General features: G+C 40.3%; 1 protein-coding gene across 1 annotated transcript in view; it reads left to right on the top strand.

The window, feature by feature from the left end:
* The first annotated feature begins 330 nt into the window (after positions 1–330).
* si:ch211-266k8.4 (rab GTPase-activating protein 1) overlaps positions 331–25175 on the top strand; it is a 61619-nt gene continuing 36774 nt past the window's right edge. Inside the window, exons 1-10 of the mRNA XM_042411344.1 lie at positions 331–595; positions 1277–1364; positions 1486–1593; positions 2568–2760; positions 3050–3175; positions 4578–4701; positions 5708–5777; positions 7226–7340; positions 7660–7777; positions 15526–15638. Coding sequence (XP_042267278.1) covers positions 441–595; positions 1277–1364; positions 1486–1593; positions 2568–2760; positions 3050–3175; positions 4578–4701; positions 5708–5777; positions 7226–7340; positions 7660–7777; positions 15526–15638 — 1210 coding nt within the window. The 5' untranslated portion in view covers positions 331–440. The remainder of the gene's footprint in view (positions 596–1276; positions 1365–1485; positions 1594–2567; positions 2761–3049; positions 3176–4577; positions 4702–5707; positions 5778–7225; positions 7341–7659; positions 7778–15525; positions 15639–25175) is intronic.

Genomic DNA, 25175 nt, shown 5'->3' with positions numbered 1-25175 from the left:
CACGCATTTATTCAAAATCATGCATGTTAGACATGTTTCATATATGGACACCTTTTCTGCAAATTAAACTCAGTTTCCCATAGTTCCATTTGAGTTCAGTCTAACATTATAATCTTTACGAAGTAATTTCAGTGTGTCCCTTTTACTATTTATCAATGTATGTCACCTAATATTCTTGCTCCTTAAAGAGTAAACATTAGAGCTATGTTGTGACTGATATCACTAGCTGGTGTGATAATCTCCTTCGATGCTATTGGCTGACATGTTTTCCTGTCACCACTCTTTGTTTAACCGTGACTCATCCCGCCCGTTTTCAATTGGTGGTGACGTCAGAAAGAGGCGGGCCTAGAGTGACCGTTGAGTTTGACAGCAGCAGCTAACCGGCTGGGTTGACTGCTGTGATTTTTTGAAACGGACTAAACAGTGTTCAAACAAAGTGTATGTTCATAACTATGAGGGGGAGAAACAATAGCAACGCCAGCAGAAGAAGCTCAACAATTAGAAGACGCAGTGAAAACTTGCGTTTTGATGAATTCGGCTTTGCTCTTACTAAAAGAAAGGACCAAAAACTTCATCACCGATGTCACGATTACAGGTGCGGGACAGGGCAACGTTACTGTGGCTCCTGAAAACATACTTTAGCTTAGTTAGTTAGCTTAGCTGTTGTCTTATTGTCTGTCCATTTAAAGGACTTGAGTACAGTTGAACAAACTAACGCTTCAATTCACGTTTTAGTCGGGTAATATTACACTGATAACACTGTTGTTTCATTCTATAACTTTGGTTGTTAATTAATGAGGTTAACAGATACAGAATACGCCTGTTAGAAAGTGGGAAACTTTAACTTGGTAAGTTGGACGCTAACTTTTAAGTTAAGCTGTAACCCAACTTGAGAGCTGAACATTTCTTTCAGACTTTTCTTGTTAAATTAGAGCTCAAAGCAACACAAATGAATTGTATGTGGATAAGTAACGTTAGCTTTTGCATGTCTAACTTTAGGTTTTATGTAACGTTACTGTCACCTGAAGCTGTTGGGCAAAGTCCCCCCCAAACCACTGGAATGATTTCCATGGTAGTAAAAAATATATACATGGATGCTTGATAGTATTGACTGACATCACTTGCATAAATATATCAACTCAGACTCACTGTGGTTATTGAGGATCATCCCTCTTCGTATCACGAGTTGTTTTTACAGAAAATGCAAGTTAAATCGGCCAGATTCCTATAAGTGATGAATCAGTCCAGGCTCACCATGATGTGTTGTCTCTGTCAGCTACCCCCAGCTGAGCTCAGTCAGAGTGAAAGAGTTGTGTGAGCTACTCAGCTACTGGAATGGATCCAGCTTTATCTGCAAGAGCCAGGTGAGACTTGTGTTAACTACAACAAAAAAGGTGATGTTAATGGGTTATGCTAATGTGTTTTTTATGCAGTAATTGAGAAATCAAACAGCTTGTTTTATTCAAACTTTTGCCACGTTTTCAGATTGAGCGGTTTATCAGGATGGGTGTTCCTCCGAGCCTGCGAGGTAGAGTGTGGAAGTGTCTTCTCACCATTGACAGCCTGAGAGAAACCAGTGACTTCAACTACCAGGTAAAATACATTAAGAAGTGTCAAAACTAAATATTTTTAAACTGTATGACCAGATGTTTTAGTATTTCTTTATTTTACTTTTGTTATGATTTTACTTCAGATTTTACTGAGGCAGTGATTTTCAGAATTAAATGAATGCATTCACAGTACTGTAGGTATTTTCAACAACCATCTCTGCATAATCTCAAAATAACTCTTCAACATCTCCAAAAATCTTAAAATCAACTACAACTGTAAATTGGCATACATTCTTTAATTCGTTTGTATCAGAACTGGTGAATTGCCAAATAATGCAGTAAAATGTCAAATGATGTGGCTCTTGAATTTGTTACAATTTGTAGTTTTGAGCTGAAATGATGAGTTGAATAACAGGTTAGTCAATTGAGAGACAAGTCAACATTTTCTGGTATGAGCTTCTTAAATGTCAGTAAATGTCTCTTCTTTTTGATATAATTGTATATTGAATATTGATCATATTGATAAGGAAAGTTATCGTTAGATGCAGCAACCCTAGTTTGAATTCACAAGCTCATAATCAAAGTAAACTAGTGAACCAAGAGAAACTTCCCATAACTAGTGATTTTGTGACCATCACAAATGAATCCTTATGTCATCTTAGTATACTAGAGGTGTAGCGCTGGTTTTGAATACAGGAAGTGCTTGTCAGTTTTCCAGTGCTTAAATGCAGAGCTGTAGAATGTATTTAAAAGTGGTCAATTTTGATAATTTAGGCCTTCCTTATTTAACAAAATATTGTATTCTGTCACTGATTTATCATCTGTTTGGGATTTTTTATCCATCCTTTCCCCCACCACTACCCATAACCATGTTTTTATAGTAATTTAACTAATCCAGGTTGGGTAATCCAACATGTTTATGAGTGACAATCCCTCTTTATTATTTATTCATAGTAGAAGTGTGTAAAAGTATTTATTGATTTCCAACAAGGGAATTTGTTGTGCTCTCTCCAACAGAAGTGCTTGTCAGAGGTGCGGGGACCTCTGGTGGACTTGGGTGTCAGTGAGTACGGCATCCTGTCGGCAATCGCCACGCTGAGCGAGACTCAGAACGATCTGGGTTTGAACCATCAGCAGCCCTCCAGCTGCCCCAAACCCCGCTACTCTGTAGACGACATCACACTCTTTCGACAGATCGCCCTCGACCTGCGTGAGTTCAAACAGGCCTAGTGTGTCATGTTGAATTACTTTTTAAAAGTGAGGCTATTTTGGCTACTTGTCAGGACTGAATTTCAAATGGACTCTGCTCAAAATGTTGTAAACATGGTTAAATGTTGACTTTTAGGATTACACATATTACATTCTTGAAGTGCATAATGTCTAAGATCAAGGTTGAAGTAACGTAATGAACACAATGGAGGTTTAGATGTCGATACAACAGGTACAAGCTAACTTTAGTTAGAAAAAATAGAAAGTACCTCATATGTCCTGTCCTATAGAGCGTTCCTTCCCTACCCACCGGTCTCTGATGGGAGAGAGCCCAGAAGCCATTGAGGGTCAAGCTAATCTCTTCAGGGTCCTCATTGCCTACGCCAAATACAACCCGCAGGTTGGATACAGCCAAGGTAATTTACTGAACCGTTGTACTGTTTTATTGGTTTTAACAAAATTCTGCCTTAAACATTATCCAATCACTACTTCTTTACATGGAGTCAGACAACCAAAAACATGCAAAGTACATCATGGACAGACTTCTGACAGGGAAGAAAAGACAAATGTGTGATGCACATAAAGCAAACATGTCAGTCAAATCCAGAAAAATGAAGAAGCTGATGCTGACAGTATAGCAGCAGAGCTTTGTGTCATTTGTGTTTAAAAACTCCCTCAAATTTAACCTGCAGTTTTCATTTGCACAACGAAAACTAACGAGAAGCATGTGTGAAAGGAAACATGCAGTTCATGTTTTTGATCTTGTTTATCATGTTATGTCATTGTACATCTCTTCTTTTGGTACTAGTTTCTGCAGAACTGTTACTGGTTGATGAAAATGCAGTCAATTTTAGCATCAGGGGGCTTCATGACAGATAGAGTTTGGGACCCACTTAGTTCTGTGCTGCAGATAACTGCACTACATAATATGACCACTTGATGGAAGCAGGGGACCACAAATATAATAAGTTACTTCTTCATGCAGAAAGCTCTGCTCTATGCACAGTTAATGAAATATATTTGTTTTTACATTATTAATTACAAGTTTTCATATACAACTTGTGAGCCCTATGTATTTTTAATATATATTTTAATGTTTTGTCATCTAGGAAATCTGATATTTGCCATTTATTATTGTTCAGTTTTTTGCAGGAACCCTGGATAATCAGCAGCTTTTATATCCCATTTTGTCTCTTAAATATTAGGTTAAGATCAGACATATTCTGAGAATACAGAAAATGTATGAAAATCATCTTAAACCTGATGAACCCTAAATAAGTTTGATACTTGGCAATGCTTTCCAAAGGATTGCAAACATTTGTATTTTGCATTTTTTACATTACTTTGTTTCTGGAAAAAAGTGTTGTTAATTTTTGCATCATGGCAGAACCAGTAGGTGTTAAAATCCAGTCAAATAAAACTTTTGTCTTTTATCAAATTCATGCTTTACAGTTTTCAACGATATCTCCCTGCATTACAGTATGTCTTTCCTGTATGTTGTTCCCAGAGGAAATTTCTCAAATTAAGGAAGTAAGATACCCTCATGCTATTTCTTTTGGCTTTTAACAGTAGTACTGATGATGAGGTACAGTATGCATGGTTAGCTATACAAAGCATATTGAGGTTACACTCTGACATCCTGCTCAGGGGTGTACCCTGCTGCTCCTTCTATTCAGCTATTTTCATAGTGTTGTATGAGTCTCAGTCTTGGGGTGTTTGTCTTAGATATTTTTGATGTCGTGTATCAAACACCATCACCTCATTCTGTTCTGTGTTTCCTTTAAAAAGAACGTGTGTGTGCATTTGTGTGTCTCACAGGGATGTCCTACATAGCTGCGGTGCTGCTGATGCAGTTGGGAGAGGAGGAGGCGTTTTGGGCTCTGACGGCTTTGTTGGATAAACCCAAATATCTGGCCGAACTGTTTGAGCTCACCCTCACCAAGTAAGAATTCACCTCATGTATCAAACAAAGAAAAACATGTAACAACTATAAACTGATTGTACAGTAGTTTTAAGAAATTCTACAAATTACTGGATATTGTGTACAACAAATGACAACATTCAGTGATATGTGCAAAATTAAGGAAAATCAAGGAAGTTTTGTTTTTTTGTGGTACAATTTGTCATAAAATCATTATCAAATCTGATCACCGTACAAAAACAGGACAGATGCAGAGAAATCAGCTGCTTTTCTTGAATTGTGCAGTGCAACAATAGATTACTTTTAGTCGTGAAACAGAAAGAGGATGTTGGAAAGGGCAAAGGCAACTGAAAAATCACTGCAGAAGTATTTATCCTAATTAGGGCTGCAGCTAACGATTATTTTCATGATGGATCAATCTACTGACTATTTTCTCCATCAATCATTTGGTCTACAGAATGTTAACAAATAGCAAAAAAACACCCATAAGAAATTCCCAGAGCCCCTGATGACATCTTAACATGTCTTGTTAAGTCCAACCAGCTGTTTAAAACTGGAAGATATCCAGTTTGCTATCATAGAAACATAAGAAAACCATAAAATATTCACTTTTGAAAATCTGGAACCAGTGAATTTTTGCCATTTTTACTTTGAAAATTATCTAAATGATGAATCCATTATCAACAAGTTGCAGATTGATTTTCTGTCGATCAATAGATAGTTGTTTAGTCCACTGTTTCAGCTCTAATCCTAATTAGTCAAGAATAACAGAATTACAACATGTAGCTGCGTAGCTTTTGCATCATAAGTGTGTGTTTCATCAGAAAGGTCTTAAATTTAATCCCTTGTAGTAATACAGATGGTTTTCATTGTCATATGACCATGGTTTATATTCCTGTTTATAATTCCACAAAAACTAACTTTCTTCAACTACATCTGTCCCTGAAACAAATAAAAACATTATTTCTGGTGTTTGTATGAACTGTTGCACTAAACTAAACATTTCTGTTTTTTCTTGTCCGTTCAGGATCCAGCATCAGGTGAAGGTATTTGACCAGTTCCTGAAACACAGGAAGCCAAAGCTCTATCAGCACTTGGTGAGTACTTTGAGTGCCTGAGGATGCTCTTTAATTCTCGGCAATAAGACACACAAAGAAACAGGAATCAATTTATACACGGTACTCATCATAAGTGGGAAACTGAAAACCATGAAGAAAGTTGTGTGCTTCAGTTTGTACTGGAATTACTAACATTGCCTCAGAGGGGAAAATGCTCCTGAAAACCACAATGACAAGAAAGGTCTTGAAAATGTGTGTGTGTATTTGTGTTTGAGGCCAGATATGGCCAAGTGATGAGTACTTCATCTGAGAGCGAGAGGCCACTGTAGTGTGTCCATCATCGTCTGGGCCTCTCCTGTCATTCACTCTGTGAGGCTCTAGGCTTGTCATGGTGGGCAGTATTACTGCTTTCACAGGGGGGCACAAACCTACAGCTGTGTAATTTTCTCCCTTCGTCTCTACTGTTATTTTAAGTATTTTCTGAAAACTCAAGTGCATTTAATGAGCCTCACCTCAGACATGCAACACCACAGCTGCAAACAAGGAGGGAAATGTAAAGGTGTCTCATGAAACGGGACATCTCATTAAAGGAGTTGCTTCAACTGAATATTCTGGCCCCGAGAAATCCAACTGTGCCAGTGCTTTGTCCTCAGTGTCAAGCCAGCTTCTCTGTTTAGGAAAGATATCTACTATATCTAAGCAATCTACTATATTTGATGAGGGTCAAAGCACCACTGAGTACAGCCTCACAGAGCAGCTTAGCATGGCTGTGAACTCATAGTCTTGTTAAAGTCTAATTTTCAAAATTATGATTTTGAAAATGGTGAACCTGAGCATTTGTCGCAATGTTGCAGTTGCACTTTTGTTCCCCTTTGTTCAAAATCTTCAGTCTAAGTGTGTGCGTACACGTTAATTAATGCAATGCTTCCATTTGTGCTGCTCAAGTGTCTTTGAAGGGCTTGTTATACTTCACATTGACTCAGCAGGTCTCGAAGGAAAGCTGCCCTTTTGGAGGCAATACACTCACACACACACACACACACACACACACACATACACACCTATTAGAGATCGGAGTCCAGCATTTCCTTTGTAACAGAGCTGTTCAGCAGAGTTAAGGCAAGCGAGCTGTAAAAAAACATTTTTGTACTTGTGCTGTACCCACCAGACCTGAACAAACAGAGGCTGAGTGCATCGTGGGTGCCAGGCTTAAACATGAGGGACCCATGATATCTTAATCTTATTTTTGCAAGACATATGTCCGCTCTTACAAGCTGTCAACATTATACACCAGGATTAGTAGAAATATTACTAACACATTGTTCATCAGATCCTGGGAAGCTGATGGTTGATTATTAGTATGTATCAGCAGCAGCCGAGCATGAAGCCCTGTCACATCTCTGAGGGAACCCATTGAGAAACCCATTCAACTACATTGTTGGGTTTTGTCAAGTCAACCCTCTTTGTATCTTCAACCCCCCCTGCAGGAGTCAGTGGGAGTATTATCAGTCCATTTTGTGATGCCATGGTTTCTCACTCTCTTCACTTCCCTGCCCTGCTGGGACTCTGTCCTGGCTGTTTGGGATCTCATCATACTACACGGTATGTACACACACACAAACACGCATACATGATGCTACACACTGACACCAGACTTGAAACATGTGTCACATTACTATTGTATTCACTCAGTGGGAGAGGGCGATGTGTTTTATAGCTTTAATAAATTATTTTTAGTGTCTTAGATGGTGGTTATATTTTCTCTGTGTTTTTATTCATATGGACATCAGTATAACAATCAGGGCCCAGTGTAATAGTCCGATACATGACAGAGCTAGTTTCATGTCTCTCGTCTCCTTCTATGTATGTAATAAAGCATTGATGTTACATGTATCATGGATATGTTCATGTCTCTCCTCAGGCCTGTCATCTGTGTTCCGTACTGCTCTGACTATCATTGAGCTTCTGGAGCCTCGACTGATGGACCTTAATGACGAGGGAGCAGTGTTACCCCTGCTGCTGCGAGTACCTGTTGACGTGTAAGTAAAATAAGGTTGTACATGGGACAGCATTATTAATCTATATTGACTGGTGTGTATGTGTGCACAGAAGTACAGATAGATACAGATACAGATCCTGTCCTGTAACAGTCATTTTACTGGTTTCCAGCAAGTTATTTCTAAATACTGAAAATGTCCATACATAAGATTCAGGACACTGTGGCAATGTTTTCTCTGCCCCAGTGCTGCACTCATCCTTGACAGTTTGTAAAGGAAAACTCGTCCATAAACTTTATGATTTCCGTCCTGGCATGTTTGTGTAACTGTCAATAATCCTCATTTTGTTTAACTCAAAATAAGCTTAGATATGCTGTCTGAGACAGGCATCCATGAATATTGTGCCAGACCACCCGCATGAATGTATTGAAAGCATTCGGTCCTACTGAAGAATGTGCAGCGCTGTTCTCAGAGCTTGAGAGCTCACTTTTTAGACTTGGCCCTCAATAAAAACCCCAGGCAGCTCATGAATATCAATCAGCTCATCAGGACTGGACATGTTTTGACACCAAGCATTCCAAGAAAAGTAAAGTGTCATTGTTTTGTGTGGTTGTTTTTGTACATGTTTGGATTAAACATCCTTTATGCTAAATTAGTTTCTTCAATGGCAGCCCATGCTGCTTTCAGCCGGACCCCTCTGTCTGTCTCTCACCATGTTGAATATAAACGTCACACGCTGGCGGACATGTTTTGTTGACATGGCGCTGTTGTTATGGCAACTCAGCGGGGTCACTGGGTTTGTGTATACAGCCAGTGTGTGTGACGGACTGGTGTGCGCTGATTATTAAAATCTAGTTTATCATATTTGTTTTAATAGATTAGCTCCCTTCAACTACTTACATTTCACACTCCTGTGCTTCTCATCGTAGAAAAGGTCCCACTGTTTGGACTTGAGTTTGTTTACCTTGGACAGAGATCTGTGCAGTAGACTCTGGATAAATGGAGGCCACACAGCCAAGTAGTTTCCATAAACGTAGTTGTGTCTCAGGCAGTGATAAAGCACTTTATCATGAGGTGTGCTAGGTACGTGGCAAATGACTTGTTGATTATGAAGGACAAATCTTTAGGATTATTGTTGGCAATAGCTAAACAACTGTTTAACTGACCATTTGATTTCTTTGCAACATGTTATAGCTGTCTTTAAATATAACTCAACAGCACAAACGTGTTATCACAGTAAGTCCTGTTTTCTGTGCTAGAAGAAAAGAAAAAGCACATTTTGGCCCATGTGTGAACCTCAGATACTGTTTGTATATGCATGCATCAAGGGCAGCGCTGACAGTCCCATTTTGTTCTAGCTCTGGTGTTCATTGGGCAGCCTGCCATCATGTCACATTGAGAAGTCCTTGTTGCCTGCTTGGCATCATTATGAAAGCCTGGTCAGAAGTCAACACTAAGTGGTCCGACTGTCTCCCAGGGCAGGATCCTCTTACACTGGGAAGATACTGTTGAAGAAAGAGGGACGGGAGCGAGTGGGGTACAAGAGAGAAAGAAAGATGAATAGAGGGGTTAGAGGGAGAGAGAGAGAAGCGCCTGGAGAGACGGTACACTAAGTGAGGAAGGGGGGTTGAAAGAGAGCAAGAAGAGATCTTCAGCCTCTCTTCATTCTCTTTAAGTTTCCCTGCTCTTTTTCTCTGTGTGAATGGTATAAAATGGAGTTGTCATGCACCCATATAGGCCATTCTGATTAATGATTGGTTGAGAAGGCTCATCCATCTCATGTGACTGTCTGTCTACACTGGGCTGTCAATCAGCTGTCACCTCAGTCATAGGTTGTAACAATAACTCCCAAAACAGCCTACGTCACCAGTCAAAGAGCTACACGCTCTTTCTCTCTGTCTGTCTGTTGTTCTGATGTTTGGCTGCTGTCTCTTTCACCTGCTGCTCATCGAAACTTTTGGTTTCTGTACAGCTGAACAGATTTTCAGCATCTTCTTATGACTACTTCTCATCCACCTGTCTCCTTCTCCTTCTTTTATTTAGTATTAATACCCCCACTGCCTCCCACAAGCTGTTTTTAGTGATGCTAGCACTGTGTCCAGATTTAAAGATTTCAGCAACTTTAGAGATGGATTGCCATGAAATTGAGGCATTCATGTTCCCCTCAGGATGAATTGTAATAACTGTGGTAATCCCCTGACTTTCCATCTAGCACCATCATTACAATTGTGCTCATAAGTTTATATATCCTGGTAGAATTCATGAAATATTGTCAATTTTTTTGAAAATATGACTGAAAACTTTTTGTTTTGACAGTGGTCAGGTGAAGCCATTTATTTTCACATAATTGTGTTTGCCCTTTTTAAATCATAATGATAACTGAAATCACCTAAATGGCCCTGATCAAAAGTTTACATACCCTTGAATGTTTGACTTGATAATATACACACAAGTTGACATACACAGCTTTAAATGGCTGTGAAGGGTAAGTTTCTACACCCGTGACTTTGTTAGATTGTAATTAGTGTCTGTGTATAAATAGTCAAGTACTGGAAGTACTTGACTATTTATACAGTCCAGTACTTTGTCCAGTACTTTGGTTTATGACCAAATAACTGCAAAACTAATTGCGATCTCATCAGCTTCGGCAGTACTTTGTGTTTAGTGCTAATTAACAAATATTAGCATTTTAACATGTTAAAGATCCTCTCCAGACATGTTTTGCCAGTTATATAAAGATTCTTAGGTTTGTCTTTTCCACACAAAAAAAGAATTACCTGATTAAAGTGACATATACTTCTCAATTAGAAATTCAGAATCTGTGAATATGGAAATATTTTTCATTTCAAAAGTTTAACTGCTGAATGCAAGATGTCTCCTGCTTGTGTAAGTTTCATACCGGACCACAATCTGCTCTAAACTAGTTGCTGGTGATGTCTTAAATTCAGATTTAAGGTAAGCACAAAGAAACCTTCCACTTGATAACAGCCTTCTAGTGTAAAGCTCTGCACATACATCATATCTGGATGCCTCCTACTTCTCTTGTCTCTCATTTCATCTCTGCCCCAAACCTCTTTGTGCACCCCTGAAGCCTAGTTTAATTTAACATTAGCTGCTAAATTATCATCCTCCCTTTTTCTACCCATAAACTCCCTTTATTTTATATCAGAAACGCAGGGAAAGAAGCAAAGTATTAATCTCTTAAAATAAAAAAAATCCTCTGCACTAGCTGTTACTGAATGACAAACAACAGTTTTTGCCACCAGTTGCTGTTTGTGCTGCAATTTAGCTTGAACACAATGTTTGTGTTGTTTTCATCATCGAATGCGGTGCATTTGATTTGTTTTGGCGGCTCATCCATTATCTAAGCAAGTCCCTAAAATAAAACCTACCCTCCCAACCTCCGCTAGCCCTCTGACTCATTTACCTCTTTCTTTCAGTGCCTACTTTTCATTGTCTCTCATTCAGTGTCTGTATCTCCTGTGCCCAGTCCCGTCTCTCTCTCTGTCTCCTGCTCTTTACCCCCTCCTACTCACTTCCCACACACATATATATTCCTTAATGCCCTCCACCAGTCCTATCTCTGCCTGTCTCTCTCTTTTGTTTACCCGCTCCTTCGCAATAGTCAATTCCCATAAACCTCCCTGGGCTGTCCCTCCTCCCCTGTGTTCTCATTTTCTTATCTGTGCCCCCCACCCCCCTCCCCCCTCCTCTATGCCTCCTTTCATTCATTCATTTATCCTCATTGACATATTGACACCCTCGTTCAGCCACAGGGGTTGACACATCATTTGTTTACTTCACACTGACAAGACTAGCTTCTATGAAGTCTCTGCTTCGTTTTTTCCTTCTCTTTCAACCATTTTAAATTTCCCGAATGCATTCAGACTGAGGATCTCTCAGCGGGTCTCTGTTGCTTGAGTTGATCATCCATTTGACATGATATGCATTTTAGAATTTTTTTTTTTTTTTTAACTTCCCATTCAGCTGTCTGAAATACAAGTCCATGTCTTTATTCACCGAGCCTTCCCCTGTGCAACTTGATACAGACAATTGGTTTGGGATAGTCAGAGTGGGTGCCTTATCTGTTTTAACATCTTGTTATGTAAACCTATATCTAAGCTGTACAAAGCACATATTAAAGCTTTGACAGATCAAGTCTAGAGATTTGCGGTGTTTTCCTGAGAAACACTTATGTGCATTATATATCACCTCATATCTTTCTGTACCCTCAGAGTTTTGAGGAGATGGCTGGATTTGGAACTGTTGAGATTTATGTTTGAAAAATCATTATTATGGTAAAAAAAAACATAGAAAACACTGTTAAAATGGTGAAGATACTCATACACATGAGTCTCATATTTGAACTCCACAGTCAACATCCATAGACCACTAACTGTGCGGTACCTTGTATCATGTGCTATTGTTGATGATGATAGCCTTTCCATTTAAGATATTTGGTTGGTTTCCCACCAGTATCACAACTATCCCCATTTATATCAACAATAGCAGGTTTGTTTTGCCACTAGGTGGTGACAAGTGTGCTGTCATTTAAAAAAGTGACATCAGGGATCACCCAAATGGGAGTAAATCAGAAAACAGGGAGGCTTTTTATTAAAGTAAAAATATACTTATAAAACAGTAGAAAGAGAATTAAAGTCCAGAATAAAGCCAGCATTGCTGCACTCTATCCCCTTATTGTTTCTATTTGTGCTGCATTGCATCTCACTTATCACCCAATTAGATCAGCCTACAAAACTATGATAGGACTCAGGAGGACTTATGAGTGAATCTATCTTCCTCCAAGTCTCCTATTAGGGAGCTACATGTGTCTTTCAGTGTGACCGACTACAACAACTTGTACGTAGAGGAGATTCAGGGCTTGAGGGCTCACATAAAGGGCGGGTGTATTTGCTGTCAAACTAGATCATTCAGATTAACGCTCTTTCAACAAATTGCTAACTTGAGTTGATCAAGCTAATGTGAGCTATATGCAGTATATAAGTAATATATCGATGTTTTTATCTTGCATCTACAAATTTAGGGCGTTTTCAAACCTGTGCTGTTTAGTCTGGTTGAATTGGACTTTACAGTACAGCAATCATACTCGGGTGTGGACCAAAACAACTATACTGAGAGACCTTTTGAGGATGTGGTCTCAGTCCGGTCCCAAACAAACACTGGAGTGGTTCATTTACAGTAGGAACGTGATACGACCTTGATCTGTAAGCTAAACTTCTCCCATAGGCTGGTGTGCTTTACATACTGGAATGCGGATGAGCGAAATCATCAGTTGCTAGCTGGAGAGTGAATCGAGGTCTGACCAGGAGAAGTGCCATAAATATATACTTGGCATCATCTGACTACATGGTGTGTCACAGCCCTTGGCTTGATTGAGCAAGACGCAGAGAGTCCCAAACTGATGCTTCACGGTTTGTTTATTTCTCATTACCAATCATCATCTCATGCACCGTGGAAAGCACCGTGGAGACTATAGAAAATATACAAAATACAAAAATTAAAATATTTGTCTACAGTCATTTATCAATATTATAGCACACAGGATGATAAATTGAATTAAACAACTATTAAAAGTAGTCACTAAATAAGGACTGACAGTAACTTATCTTACTAATACTACTGTCTAATGAACACTTACACAATGAGTGTAAACACTATCCAAACTAAATTCAAACCCTCATACAAAGCTGACTAAACTGCATTTAAATTTAATTCATACCACGAGCAGTGAATAAACAGACAAATCCTGAACATTATAGTACATAAAAACATTCCCCCATTCAATCAAACTCCAATTAACTTTTCCCTCAAATAAACAAACACATTTAAATTCACACAAAGAACGAAACCAATGGTGCTCTAATAATAATCTAATAAGACGACGCTGCATGCTAATAATGTAAACAAACGAAACAAAGAAACGTTTCAAACAGTTTGAATGAACAACTCAAACCCGCAGTACCTGCACTGAAGGTAATTGAGACTACTTCACATACCTCATTCCACTCACCAAGGGTGTTAACCAAGATTTCAGATAGTTTTCTCTCGTCTCGACCCTGGATACATCCCCTTGTCATCCCTGGATAGCATTAGCATCGCTCCAACTCTTCATGCATGTTTCTCTGCTGAGCACGCCAAGCTAATGACCGCTACACAGCAGGTGACTAGATCTAATATACACGGACTCACCTAGTCAGCTTAGCATGGGCAGTTAACCAACTCAGCAAGGGGATTGTCTGCCACCTTGAGGGAAATGCAGGTAACTACACAGAGATGAGCTGTCCAATTCAAAACATAAAACTATCAAATAACAACTACAAATAAGGAATATATAAACAACAAATGTAAATCAACTAGAAATAGGGGGCATCTTCAGACTTATACCGTTATGAATTAGCGGTCAGTTACATGGAATATATCTACCCAATATGTACACATGTAGAGTAGATATATATGGACTAGCGTAACAGAGTACGTTGCATATTTTTGGCAGATTGGACCTTCTTCAGGAACTTCTTCCTGTGTTTATGCTCTTGCTCTCACCCCAGACACATTTGACCAATGAGCAGAGAGACCATTCTCACATGGCTCGTAGTGACACATTTTGATTTGCTTGGATTTTTCTCTGTGTGAAAAGAAACTGAACCAAGAGGAAAATGCACCAAGTTTTACACTCATTCATATCAGAGCAAATGAACTCTAGGTTTAAAAACACCCTTAAAGAGTTGGAACCCTTTAATCACCCATTACATTTCATATCCAGATTGAAAATGTATGTGCTGTAAATACAGTATTGTGCAAAAAATGAAAGAGAAGCATAATGATGTCTAGAGTTGTCCAACTGTTGCCTTGCCACGACTAACCAATGGTTTACAGTGCACATCACCATCTGTGAAATGCATGCTGGGATCTTGCCTGAACCCATTACCCAAAATTGTACACATCATTCATCTTCCCTCATGATCGCTCTATTTTCATTCTCACACAAGCACTCATTCTATTGCCGACTGCAGCCATTTATCATTATGTACTGGGTCGGATAGCTCAACCATGAGATCTGTCCCAATCACATATCACTCTTATCTCAGCCTCTCTCACTCTCTCTAAGCCTCTCACGCTCTCTCTCTCTCTCTCTCTCTCTCTCGTGTCTATCTGCTCCACTCCCCAATCAGTTCGTCTGATCCTCCATCATTGTCAGTATACAGTAAATGAAAAGTTTAACATATTGTGAAATACTCTTAATGGCTCTCTGTGTTAAAGAGGCCATATTATACCCCTTTTCCACAAGTTAACACAGTTCCCTGGGGTTTTAATAACAGCCATGTTCAGAACGACTAGTTTGAGTCTAAATAAACTTAGATTTTTCTGTGATTTAATTGTAATAAATGGATCAAAAGGATGCCAATATAACTACATCATCAAGAACCAGCAGCAGCAATGCAGAACTCTTCAGCTCTGCTCCACGGCTGGCTCTGTCCTGCAGATCTCACTCGGGCTCAGCAGCTGTCTGTCAGCAAGCAGTGGCTCTGTCCCCCGATCCAGCCCCACGATACTGGCAAATTTTTTCCCCCTTAGCTTAGCTGAGCTTATCCTAGCTTCGCCCCATGTGATGTAAGAAGGGGCATCAAATATATATACAAAATATATGTACAAGCACTGAAAAAGTGAGTTTTTCCTAATATGACCCCTTTTAAGTGTGCCCTTCTTTAATTACATCACCTGTTCTCCTACCCTCTCCCTCCGTCTCCCCATCTGACTCCCATCCACAGCGCCCAGTATACTGTGTTGGTGCCTGCCCTGTGGAACACTGAGGTCCAAGACTGGGAGCTTAAATGTATGAACAGTCTGGTGCTTGACGAGACCCACCATGGACCCAAAGCAGGTAAACAATGCACGCACACACACACACACAAAGAAGTTGAAGCTAATAATGCAGAGGGACACTGGGGACCACTCACCACACAGCCGCTCTGGTAGCTCATTCAAGACTACAACACTTAACCTGCAGTGGCACTCAAGTCTATCCTGTTACACACGCACACACATGCTTTTGTTCTCTGGTCTTAATGTATGTGTATGGCAGTTGGACCTTGGGGAGGACATCTCCAGATTGTACCTGAGAATACTTTTACGAAAGGAGGAAACAGACAGTTGAACTCCCTCCCTTATTTTGTCCTGCTAACAACTCACTAGAAGTTAAACTGTTACAGGTCTTTTATTCTTTATTTTGAATCTTTCCATGTAAGCTTTTAATTTTAAGCTTAGTTTTTTGTCTTTAACAAAATAAGAGAGAGAGAAAACTTGAGCTTGTCAGTTGAAATTAAAGCCAACATTTCACTGTACACTGCAGAAGAAGAAGAAGTGGGACATCTCACTACCTAAACTTAGTGCTACATGTTGAGTTTAACAATAGATGGGCCTTAAAGAATCTGCCTTTGCTCGGCATGAGGCGTCTATTGACAGTGTCCAAAAGACTGATGACAAAGTTCATGTAACAGGCTGCGTATGTGTGTGTGTGCATGTGTGCCTACTATAACTCAACAGATCAAAGGATCTTTTGAAGGTTGTTCAGGTATCAGCTCGACGAGATCTGTAAACCCCTCACCACACCAGAGTCTCATCTTCACAAAAGACAGACAGATTGGAATGTGGTCCCGATGCGCATGTACGCGTGTGTGTGTTCATGGCTGCGCATACGCTTGTGTCTGTGCACGCATCCTGACAGACTCCGGCTATGAGGATGAGTCACAGGTCGGTGGCTGCAGGGCTATGTTTGTCAATGCGGCTGGGAAGGCGGAGGGAAGAGGGGCTAGAGAAAAAAAAGACTGTGTGTGTGTGATAGAATGAGTTTTGTAAGTGAGGGAGTATTTGCAAAAAGGGAAGAAGAATCTGAGAGAGCATGAGAGGTTTCCTTTCAGGGCAATTGGAAGCTACAAAAGCAGGTTTTACAGTAGGGATAATCCATCACGCTATTTATGTGTGTGTGTGTGTGTGTGTGTGTGTGCCCACCTGTGTTTCTGTGTGTGAGTCAGGATGAGTCATCCTTATTTGCTGGCCTGTCAGCCTGTCTAGCCCTCAAGGCAGCAGGTAGAAACGAGCTGATTAATTTGCTGCCGCTTCGACACAATCCAACATTCCTGTTTCTCTCACACACGTTCACTCACTCTCTCAGTCAGTTGGTTGCAATCTGCAACCTCACCGCTGGATACCACTAAATCTTACACACTGGTCCCCTAAACTAACTCTTACTCACTGGTCCTTTAAATGTGCAGCAGGGGTGAGTGATAGCAAGGATATTTTGGGTGAAATTCAAAAATGATCATATTCCAATTATGAATAAATATCCAACAGATCCAGGTATTTCATTACACTGAAACATAAATACTTCAGATATACAGTATATCATCCTGCTCATTGAGTTTCAACAAACCGAAAATGTCCAGTGTCCCTTTCACATATAAAAGAGACATGAAGAAAGCAGATCCAGCGATTTCAACACACGCAGTCATTCAGAAAGAGTAAAGCTTATCTGATCCCTGATCAGTTTTGACTATTGAATGATCTGTGTGGGTAAGGGAGCGACACGAGGGAGGACAGACGTCTCACTCAGCTGCTCTGTGTTGAGACTCTGCTGCTGCTGTGGACACTCATGGTGCAGACCCTTTCAGTTTATAATTGTAGAGTCCTTCGTCCCACTGAGAGTTTCTATTTTTAAAAAGCTAAATGACAGCGGAGTGGTGGGCAAGTAATGTAATCGGTGTATGCCCGAACACCCGAATGATATTGTTGTTGAGTGTTTCAGCTGTGACAGTAGGGTCTCTGGGGCCTGTCCAACTGCATGCTGACTCAGCGTTAAAGGACAAAGTTGAAGTGACTTCAGGTTATGCTGAGTCAGGCTGAGAAGCAGTGAGAACAGGTAGTTATGTCCCGTCCTTCTCCAGGCTACTTTCCTATTGCATTCCTCTCCCTCTCTCTCCTCTCTGTACATTTCCATACCTTTCACTTCCATCTGTCTCCTTTTCTCCTTTCCCCTACTACTTAATACCTTCATTTCCCCTCCCCAACCTTCCCCACAACTACATTATTCTCCTTTTTATTCAGCTCTCTTTTGCCTCCTCTCCTCTCCTCCTCCCCTCCCCTCCCCATTCCCCCCTCCTCTCCCCTCCCCTTCCCTTCCCTTCCCTCCCCTTCCCTCCCCACTCCTCTCTCCTCTCCTCTCCTCTCCCCTCCCCACTCCTCTCTCCTCTCCTCTCCTCTCCTCTCCTCTCCTCTCCTCTCCTCTCCTCTCCTCTCCTCTCCTCTCCTCTCCTCTCCTCTCCTCGCTGTTCTTTCCATTCTCTCTCCTGCCCCCTTTTGCATCTCTTTTTCTGTGACTTTTCTGGTATATTAGCAGATGCAAGAGTCCTGTTCTCCTCAGCAGGCTCCCATGATACCTTCACTGTTTTCTTCCTGTCCGCCTGCTGCTCAAGCCCTAGTGCAGTGACTCAGCATTCATTTTTTTTCAATGCCCCTAAACAACCTCCTGCAGTCAGTGCTGCTTGCATACTTAGATACACTTTTAATATTATGATGTATAATGTAGATTATATCATGTGTGCTTTTTAAAAGAAATTTTTAAGTCAGTCAAATCCAGTAAAAAAAAATTTAGCAGAAATAGTTTTTAGTTTATTGCTTGTCATATTGTGTAGGTGTGTGTCCTTACTCATCCAATCTGTGAACTCTGTGCTCATCTCTGTCTCTGTATTTTATCCCCTTGTTCATCCCATTTTCGACTTCAATGTCCATCTGTTATTTGGCTCCAACAGACTCACTGCAGTAGGTTACGTAGATTTGTGTGTGTGTGAAGGGGGGGGGGGGGGGGGGGGGGGGGTCAGGACTGCATCAGAATCTGTTCAATACTTTGTGAAAGGACCTGGAGTGACCACACACACAAACAAACAGATTACAAGAGAGCCGATGAAGGGTGTTTGAAGGGCCAGAATGTGGAGTTTATGACCTTCAGTAACACATTGTTAAGACAAGATGTTGGCACCCTAAGGGTCGGTCCTAGGGGTCACAAACACACAGGTCACAGGTGAATGAGACAAAAACAGAGTACCCAAAATAAGAGGCTCCTTTAAATTCAGCTTAGATTATACAGCTTTTGGTTTTTGCCAGGCTTGTCAGAGCTTCCTTAGAACCTCTTAATAGATTTCCTCGACATCAAAGTAAAGTGTATTTTGAAAGACAGAACACAGTGGACAGTGAAGTTAATGGCTTTCACATGAAATTCTGTGCAGGCAGAATCTTCACACTGTAGAGATGTTTAGACCTAACAATAGCTATGAGCTTTACAATGGTGCTCTGTTATTCTGAGATGTGATTCTAATATTAGATTCATTTAATAGTTTAGCCAACCTTGAATTGTTGCTGTAAATCTGAAGTATTAATCAGACAGTAGGTGCATTTCATTCCACCTGTTTTTATGTGCATTTTAAATTCACGCATTTAAAAAACTGAATGGAAACACCAGAACATCCAAAAAAGTCAAAATATCATATTCATGTTATTATGCTTGACTGAGGTGGAAAAGTTGGTGTATTGATTAAAGATCCCATGGAAACAGACTTGGTGAATAAATGATGACGTACATGAAGCATAAGACTTAAATTTCACTCAAGCTTCCACTGAAAGATGAAAACATCAGACGTGTGTGGAGCAATTAGGAGACTGTAAATTGTTCCTCAAATTACTGCTGTACATGAAACAAACAGAAATACCAGACTTCTATCACATTTTCCACATTTTTCCATAATTTGAGGTTTGACTGGAGCTCCTTTCATTATGTCATGTCATTGCACCGTCTTCTTCTGCAGTGGTTCATCTTGGTTAGCCCAATTCCCAATATTGACCTAATAGTAGTGGATGGAAATGAATGAGCATTTTCTTTTGCCAATTTTCTTTCAAACATGTTGTTCACGTCATGTAAGATGGGTCTATGTTTGAGTAACACCTTGTTTTTTTAATAAAAGTGTTTGTATCCACAGACTTTGCAATGATGAAATATTTTTGTGATTACAAAATAAAAGTTACAAATGGTAGTAAATTTTTTTTTTTTGGTATTCCATGACAGAAATGGAGGTTAGAGGTGGTAAATAAATATCTGGGTCATTTTTATTATGGTCTTGTGGTCTGAGGCCAGTGAGGGGGCTGGATTGCATCTATTAGTCCCACAAGAATGTCACCTTTCTAACCTGGATAAGGCTTCTTAGCCGTGGGCACTTAGCCTACCTATGACCCCTTAGTAGGGCCTGCTTTCGAGTAAGCTTTGCTCTTTGTAAGGGTTTGTTGTAATCCGCCCTCCCTCTCCATCCTCATTTGTTTCTGCTGCTTGAAGTGGAATGCCACCTGCTTGATCAGCCCTAGGCTAACCCACTCCCCTCATTAGACACCTCTCTTGTGAGCAGGACCTTTACCATCTAATTTGGCCATATACTTAAGCACAAGGAGGCCTTTAACAGATTCCATCTTTATCACATTTACAGGTCTCTATCTCACTCTGTATAAGCTGGAATGATGTGGTCAGGCAGCCAGCAGAAAGAGAGGGTCAGGGTGCTTGTTTGTGTAGGTCTATGTCGGTAAATACGCTTTTTCACTGACCTCTGTCTTTAGCTCTTATGGGACTGAGAGGTCATATTGCTTGTTTGTGCACTATCCACCAACAATGACCTAGATAGATCTTTTGTTCAACTCCAAGTTGACTAGCAGCTTGCAGGAAGTGGGCCAATGTCCTGGAGGCTTGTCTGCCTGCTCATGTTGACTGGGTAGTAGTAATAGTTGACATTAGTTGTGTCTCCAACTGACCTTTTCAATCAAATATTTCTAATGTTGTAAAATGTGAGGTAAAGTAATTGTATTTTTATGAGCTTTTTACCTGGCAATTATTCAATAAATTGAATTCATTGCCTAATATCTTTTCAGGCCTTACTCATAAAACTTTTGTAACATGATGGTTGGCTTTATGTTGCCATTATAACAGCGTTACTGTGTAGATTACGAGTTGTCAGGAACAGGTGAATTTCTTCAGTAAAAAAGAACAATGATTTGCATATCCTCACGTCCCCTCATTAAATTAGAACAACGCAGCTGGTTAGGGATTCTGTGCTTGTTTGCACATGGTCCTTAATTGGATAAAATTATGAGAAGAATTAATTATTCGTGATTTGTGTATGAATGTGTTAGATGATAGGATTAGAAGCCGCAGGTAGGAGAGGAGATTAGAGGGTAAGAAGAAGAGAAAAACTGAAATGAAATGAAAGGAAAGCAGTGTTGTCTCAGATCCTGCTGAGCCCCTGAACACTTCCTCCAGGGTTGGACCCTGAAGGTTTTCCTGCCCGCTCGCTTGCCGGTGAGTGTGTGTGTATGTTCACACATTCCAGCTCTTGCCTTGTAAGTTTTCCAGCACTACCCTCTCTTCCTCTTGCCCTATTCTGCTGTTACACCCCGTGAAGCCCCTGTGGCTATCCTGGAGTGTGTGCATGAGGCTATATAATAGTAGTAAAAGGAGAAATCGTGTGTGTGTGTGTGAGAGAGTGTGTGTGTGAGAGTGTGTGTGAGAATGTGAGTGTGTGAGCTGTAGAGAGAGCCAAACATACGTTGTTTTGTATTTGTGCATGTGAATAAAGCAGCTTTGTTTGTATTATGTGTGCGTTGTGAACTAGAACTCAGCTCTCAAGCAGGGGAGGTGCGATCTCAATAATTAACAGATTTTCTTAATTATGTTTACTTCCATTAAAATCTGGGGCATAATTTGTTAAAGAGGTTATGATGATTTGCATACCCTTAAATTTGGGTCGTCCTTTACTTGCCAAATGATACAAGAAGCGTTTTCTTTCCTGCACTTTTAACTAGATTACAGAAGAAATAAAAAGGCAAGCATGGATATGAAAGAGGATAGTTATTTGACTTATTATTATTCCTCTAATATTTAAAAAAAGAAGAAAGTGAGGAGTAGATAGGCACAATGCTTGAGGATACTTGTATTGCCTTTATTTTAAGTCAAAGAAATTAATTGAGGGCTGGCCCTCATTTACAATGACAAAGTATATTTTAAAATGACTTAAAAAATAGAAAAGAAAAGACAAAAGAAAACAATCAATTAAAACAAATATAAGCACAGTTAATAAAAGATACAAATACAAAAACAGATCAAGTAAAACAAGTATATAAGTACAGATAATAAAAGATGCAAGATATAAAAACAAATCATTTAAAAACCGGTACTAACAGACGTTGAGTGGTATGTGATCATAGATTAGATTAGATTATTAGATTTTACCACTTTCCCTAATTTTGCCTGGTTTGAATAAGAGCTATAGCCCAAGTTTATATAATAATCAGATTTAGCCTTTCTCACAAGGGATGGGCATTTATTTCTAATCTTTCTAAATGAGACCCAATGGGATGCCTCTGTGGTGCGTCTAGCGAGGGACCAAGCTTTGTTTCTTGCCATGAATAATACATGCAATAAGACAATGATTTCCTTCCTAATTCCTAAATGGAAAACACCACTTGCAATGCACTTTTGTCACTCCTGTTAAGTTAAATCAGTTAGAGTAGATCTTAAAGCGTTATTAGGCAGATTAGGCCAGATTATGGTAGGTAGGTAGAAGCAACAGTCAACCAATCAGCGGTAAAATGTCCCAGAACTATCATTTCCAAGGTGGTATACTGAGAGATTTACTCTGCCAGATAATCAATAGACCTAGCATAAGCTGAAGGAGGTCTTTAAATCCCAATTACAACAATGGAATTATTAGAGCCACTATTTATCTTTAGGGCGATGTATTTAAACATTTGGGAACAGTAATAGCATGTAGAATAGAAGCAGAAAAAGAAGATTTGACATAGGCGGCCACCATGCCATCCCTTCCAACTGTGTCTATTTTAAAAAGATTATAATCATCTAAGGCTACCTCAGAATCACTAATGCTATTTTTAAACCATGTTTCTGAAAGAGCCAGAATATCTGGATCTACTTGAGATTAATAATTTCAAGTGATCAGGTTTCTGATGCTGGAGTAGACTTCTGATATTCCAATGAATCAGTCCTAAGCCTTTTCTGGTCTTAAACTTATATGGAGTAGACTCGGTTAGGCATGTCTGAGAAGGAGCAGAATTACAGGGAATAACAACAGAATTGGAGCTCACAGAGGCAGCAGGCACAGGTTCAAGTATATAAGGTAATAGGAGACAAGACAACAATTTAATAGACTGTTTTCAGATGTTGTCAGGCCAGTGATGCTGTAGAATTAGGGTCTGAAGCTTTACCCCCAGTCCATTTGGATGAATGCCATCCTTTTTGTTCTGGTCCTTCCTGGGATAGAACGACTCAAAATTGCTTATGAATCCATATCCAGTGGCAATACAGAAGTTCTGTAATCAGTAATGCAGGCTAAAGAGGCGACTAAAGTGTTTCAAACCCTTTCCTAAGGATAGGATGGGGCCAGATAGAGTACAGTTTTTCCCAAGGCTCTCTATAGTTGTTGTCAGAGACTCAAAGTCAGACTTAATTTTGATCAATTGCCTAGACATTACATCATTAGCTCCAACATGCGCAATTACAGTGTGGACAGAGGGGTAAAGATCAAGGATAGCAGGAACTTGTTCAATGATTATCACATCACATCAGATACTTTAAATCCAGAGAAACAGTAGGTGATGCCACAAGGAATTTTAACAAACTTGATGACAGAATCACTGATCACAAGAATCTCAGGTTGACCATTAAGCCACTAAACCACCCATCATAGATGGTGAGCCTGCTGGGATGATTTACAAGAACTGTCACTGCATCAGCGGTGGTAGCACCCTCACCGCCTACAGGAGTGGGTAATAGAGCTGATGCAGGCCAAGAGGACAGAGGCGCAGGAGAGCGCTGCTGAGGTGTTGTGCAGGGCTTAGGGGCAGAGTGATCTACCCGTAGACGCTAGGTCTTAGACAGAGGGCTAGAGCGAGAGCCTGTCTCGCTGGATGAAGGAGTGGAGATAGAACGTCTCCTTGTTGATGATGTGAATAGGTCACTTGCGCTACTAGCTGCAAGCGGAGGAAATGAGCTATCTGCAAGCTCAGCCAAAGGAGGGAAATAGTCTCTCAGGGGGAGTTCATTCTCAGGGTCAAAAAGGGGATAGAGAGCCTTCTTTCCCTTTACCACTAAAGACCAGGTTGTAAGGCTGTGAAAAGATCCAGGACCATCATCCGGTCTCACTAGTTCTTCAGTTGAGTCAGTTTGGATGTCAGCTTATTTGGAGCACAGCTGAGCCTGACATTGCAGGAATTCATCAATCAAAGTTTCTATTGATTGCAACTCAACACTTTTGATATGGATGAGCTCAGTGGCCAACACCATTATGCTGACCGTCGTGTTTGTCTTCGGTGTTGCATAAACAAGAACTTGTGGGCTGGCCGTGATGCTGCTGCTGAGCCACAGGCTAGCTTATGACACAGGCCCAAAGACTGTGCCTGCTGTGACGGATCAGCCTCTGGAAAGCATGTTAAGAAGCCGTGGTGTCCTCCTGGTTGGTGCTGACAGACAGCTGAAATTCTCCCACACTGCTCACAGGTTTCACAGTTTAATTTGGGCAGGCGACGCTCAGCAGCCAGCCTCCCACAGTCAGGAGGTATCCTACTCTCCCAGACAGCCGGACCCCGTAATCAAAACCGGCAAAAATACTGAATAAAACAGTCTTACATTAAAAACTGGGGTTTCTGTGTGACTAAAATCCTTTATCCAGTTAAAAGATACAGTTAAAAATGACTGAAATTTAAAGAGTGTATTATAGAAATGTGGCTAAAAAGTCCATTTCTGACAGAGCTTCTGGTGGGTACACACATATACCAACGTTTAGTTCGAAATTTAAAGTGAAATAAAATTGAAAGCATGAGAGGAAAAGGAAGGAAGACTAGTCAGAGCGTGATGATGATTATTATTATTGACCTATAGAAACTCAGTTTAGATCATACTCCATTCTACTGTATCTTCTACAAGCTCTGGTAGGCAAAAGCACGCACTCAGGCTGCTGTAAATGCAAACATTTATCTCCAGAATCACACATGCATCACCGACAAAGAAATTGGAGGGCTGGTCTGACAGGTGATCACAAAGGCACTTCATTCAGCTGTGTTTAGCCATCACCATAAAATGACACAATAAAATATTAAGCTTGTGGAGTTTAAATTAGAGGCCCCAGACTCTGTTTAGATTGCTCATCATTCTAGTTTTGGCAGCTGTAATTACAGCTTTGAAAGTAGAGATCTGGCTATTTTGGGTCTTTCCACTCTCAATCTCTCCTCTCTCCTCTCCAACCCTCTATTCATCCCTTCTCCCCCCTCCCTTTGTCGTTTTTTTTCAACGCTCCACTACTTATTCTCCCACTCTTGC

Source organism: Thunnus maccoyii, chromosome 5, assembly GCF_910596095.1.
Source record: "Thunnus maccoyii chromosome 5, fThuMac1.1, whole genome shotgun sequence".
NCBI classification, from domain to species: domain Eukaryota; kingdom Metazoa; phylum Chordata; class Actinopteri; order Scombriformes; family Scombridae; genus Thunnus; species Thunnus maccoyii.
Note: the sequence above shows the minus strand (reverse complement) of the source record. Positions and strands in the feature narration are given on the sequence as shown.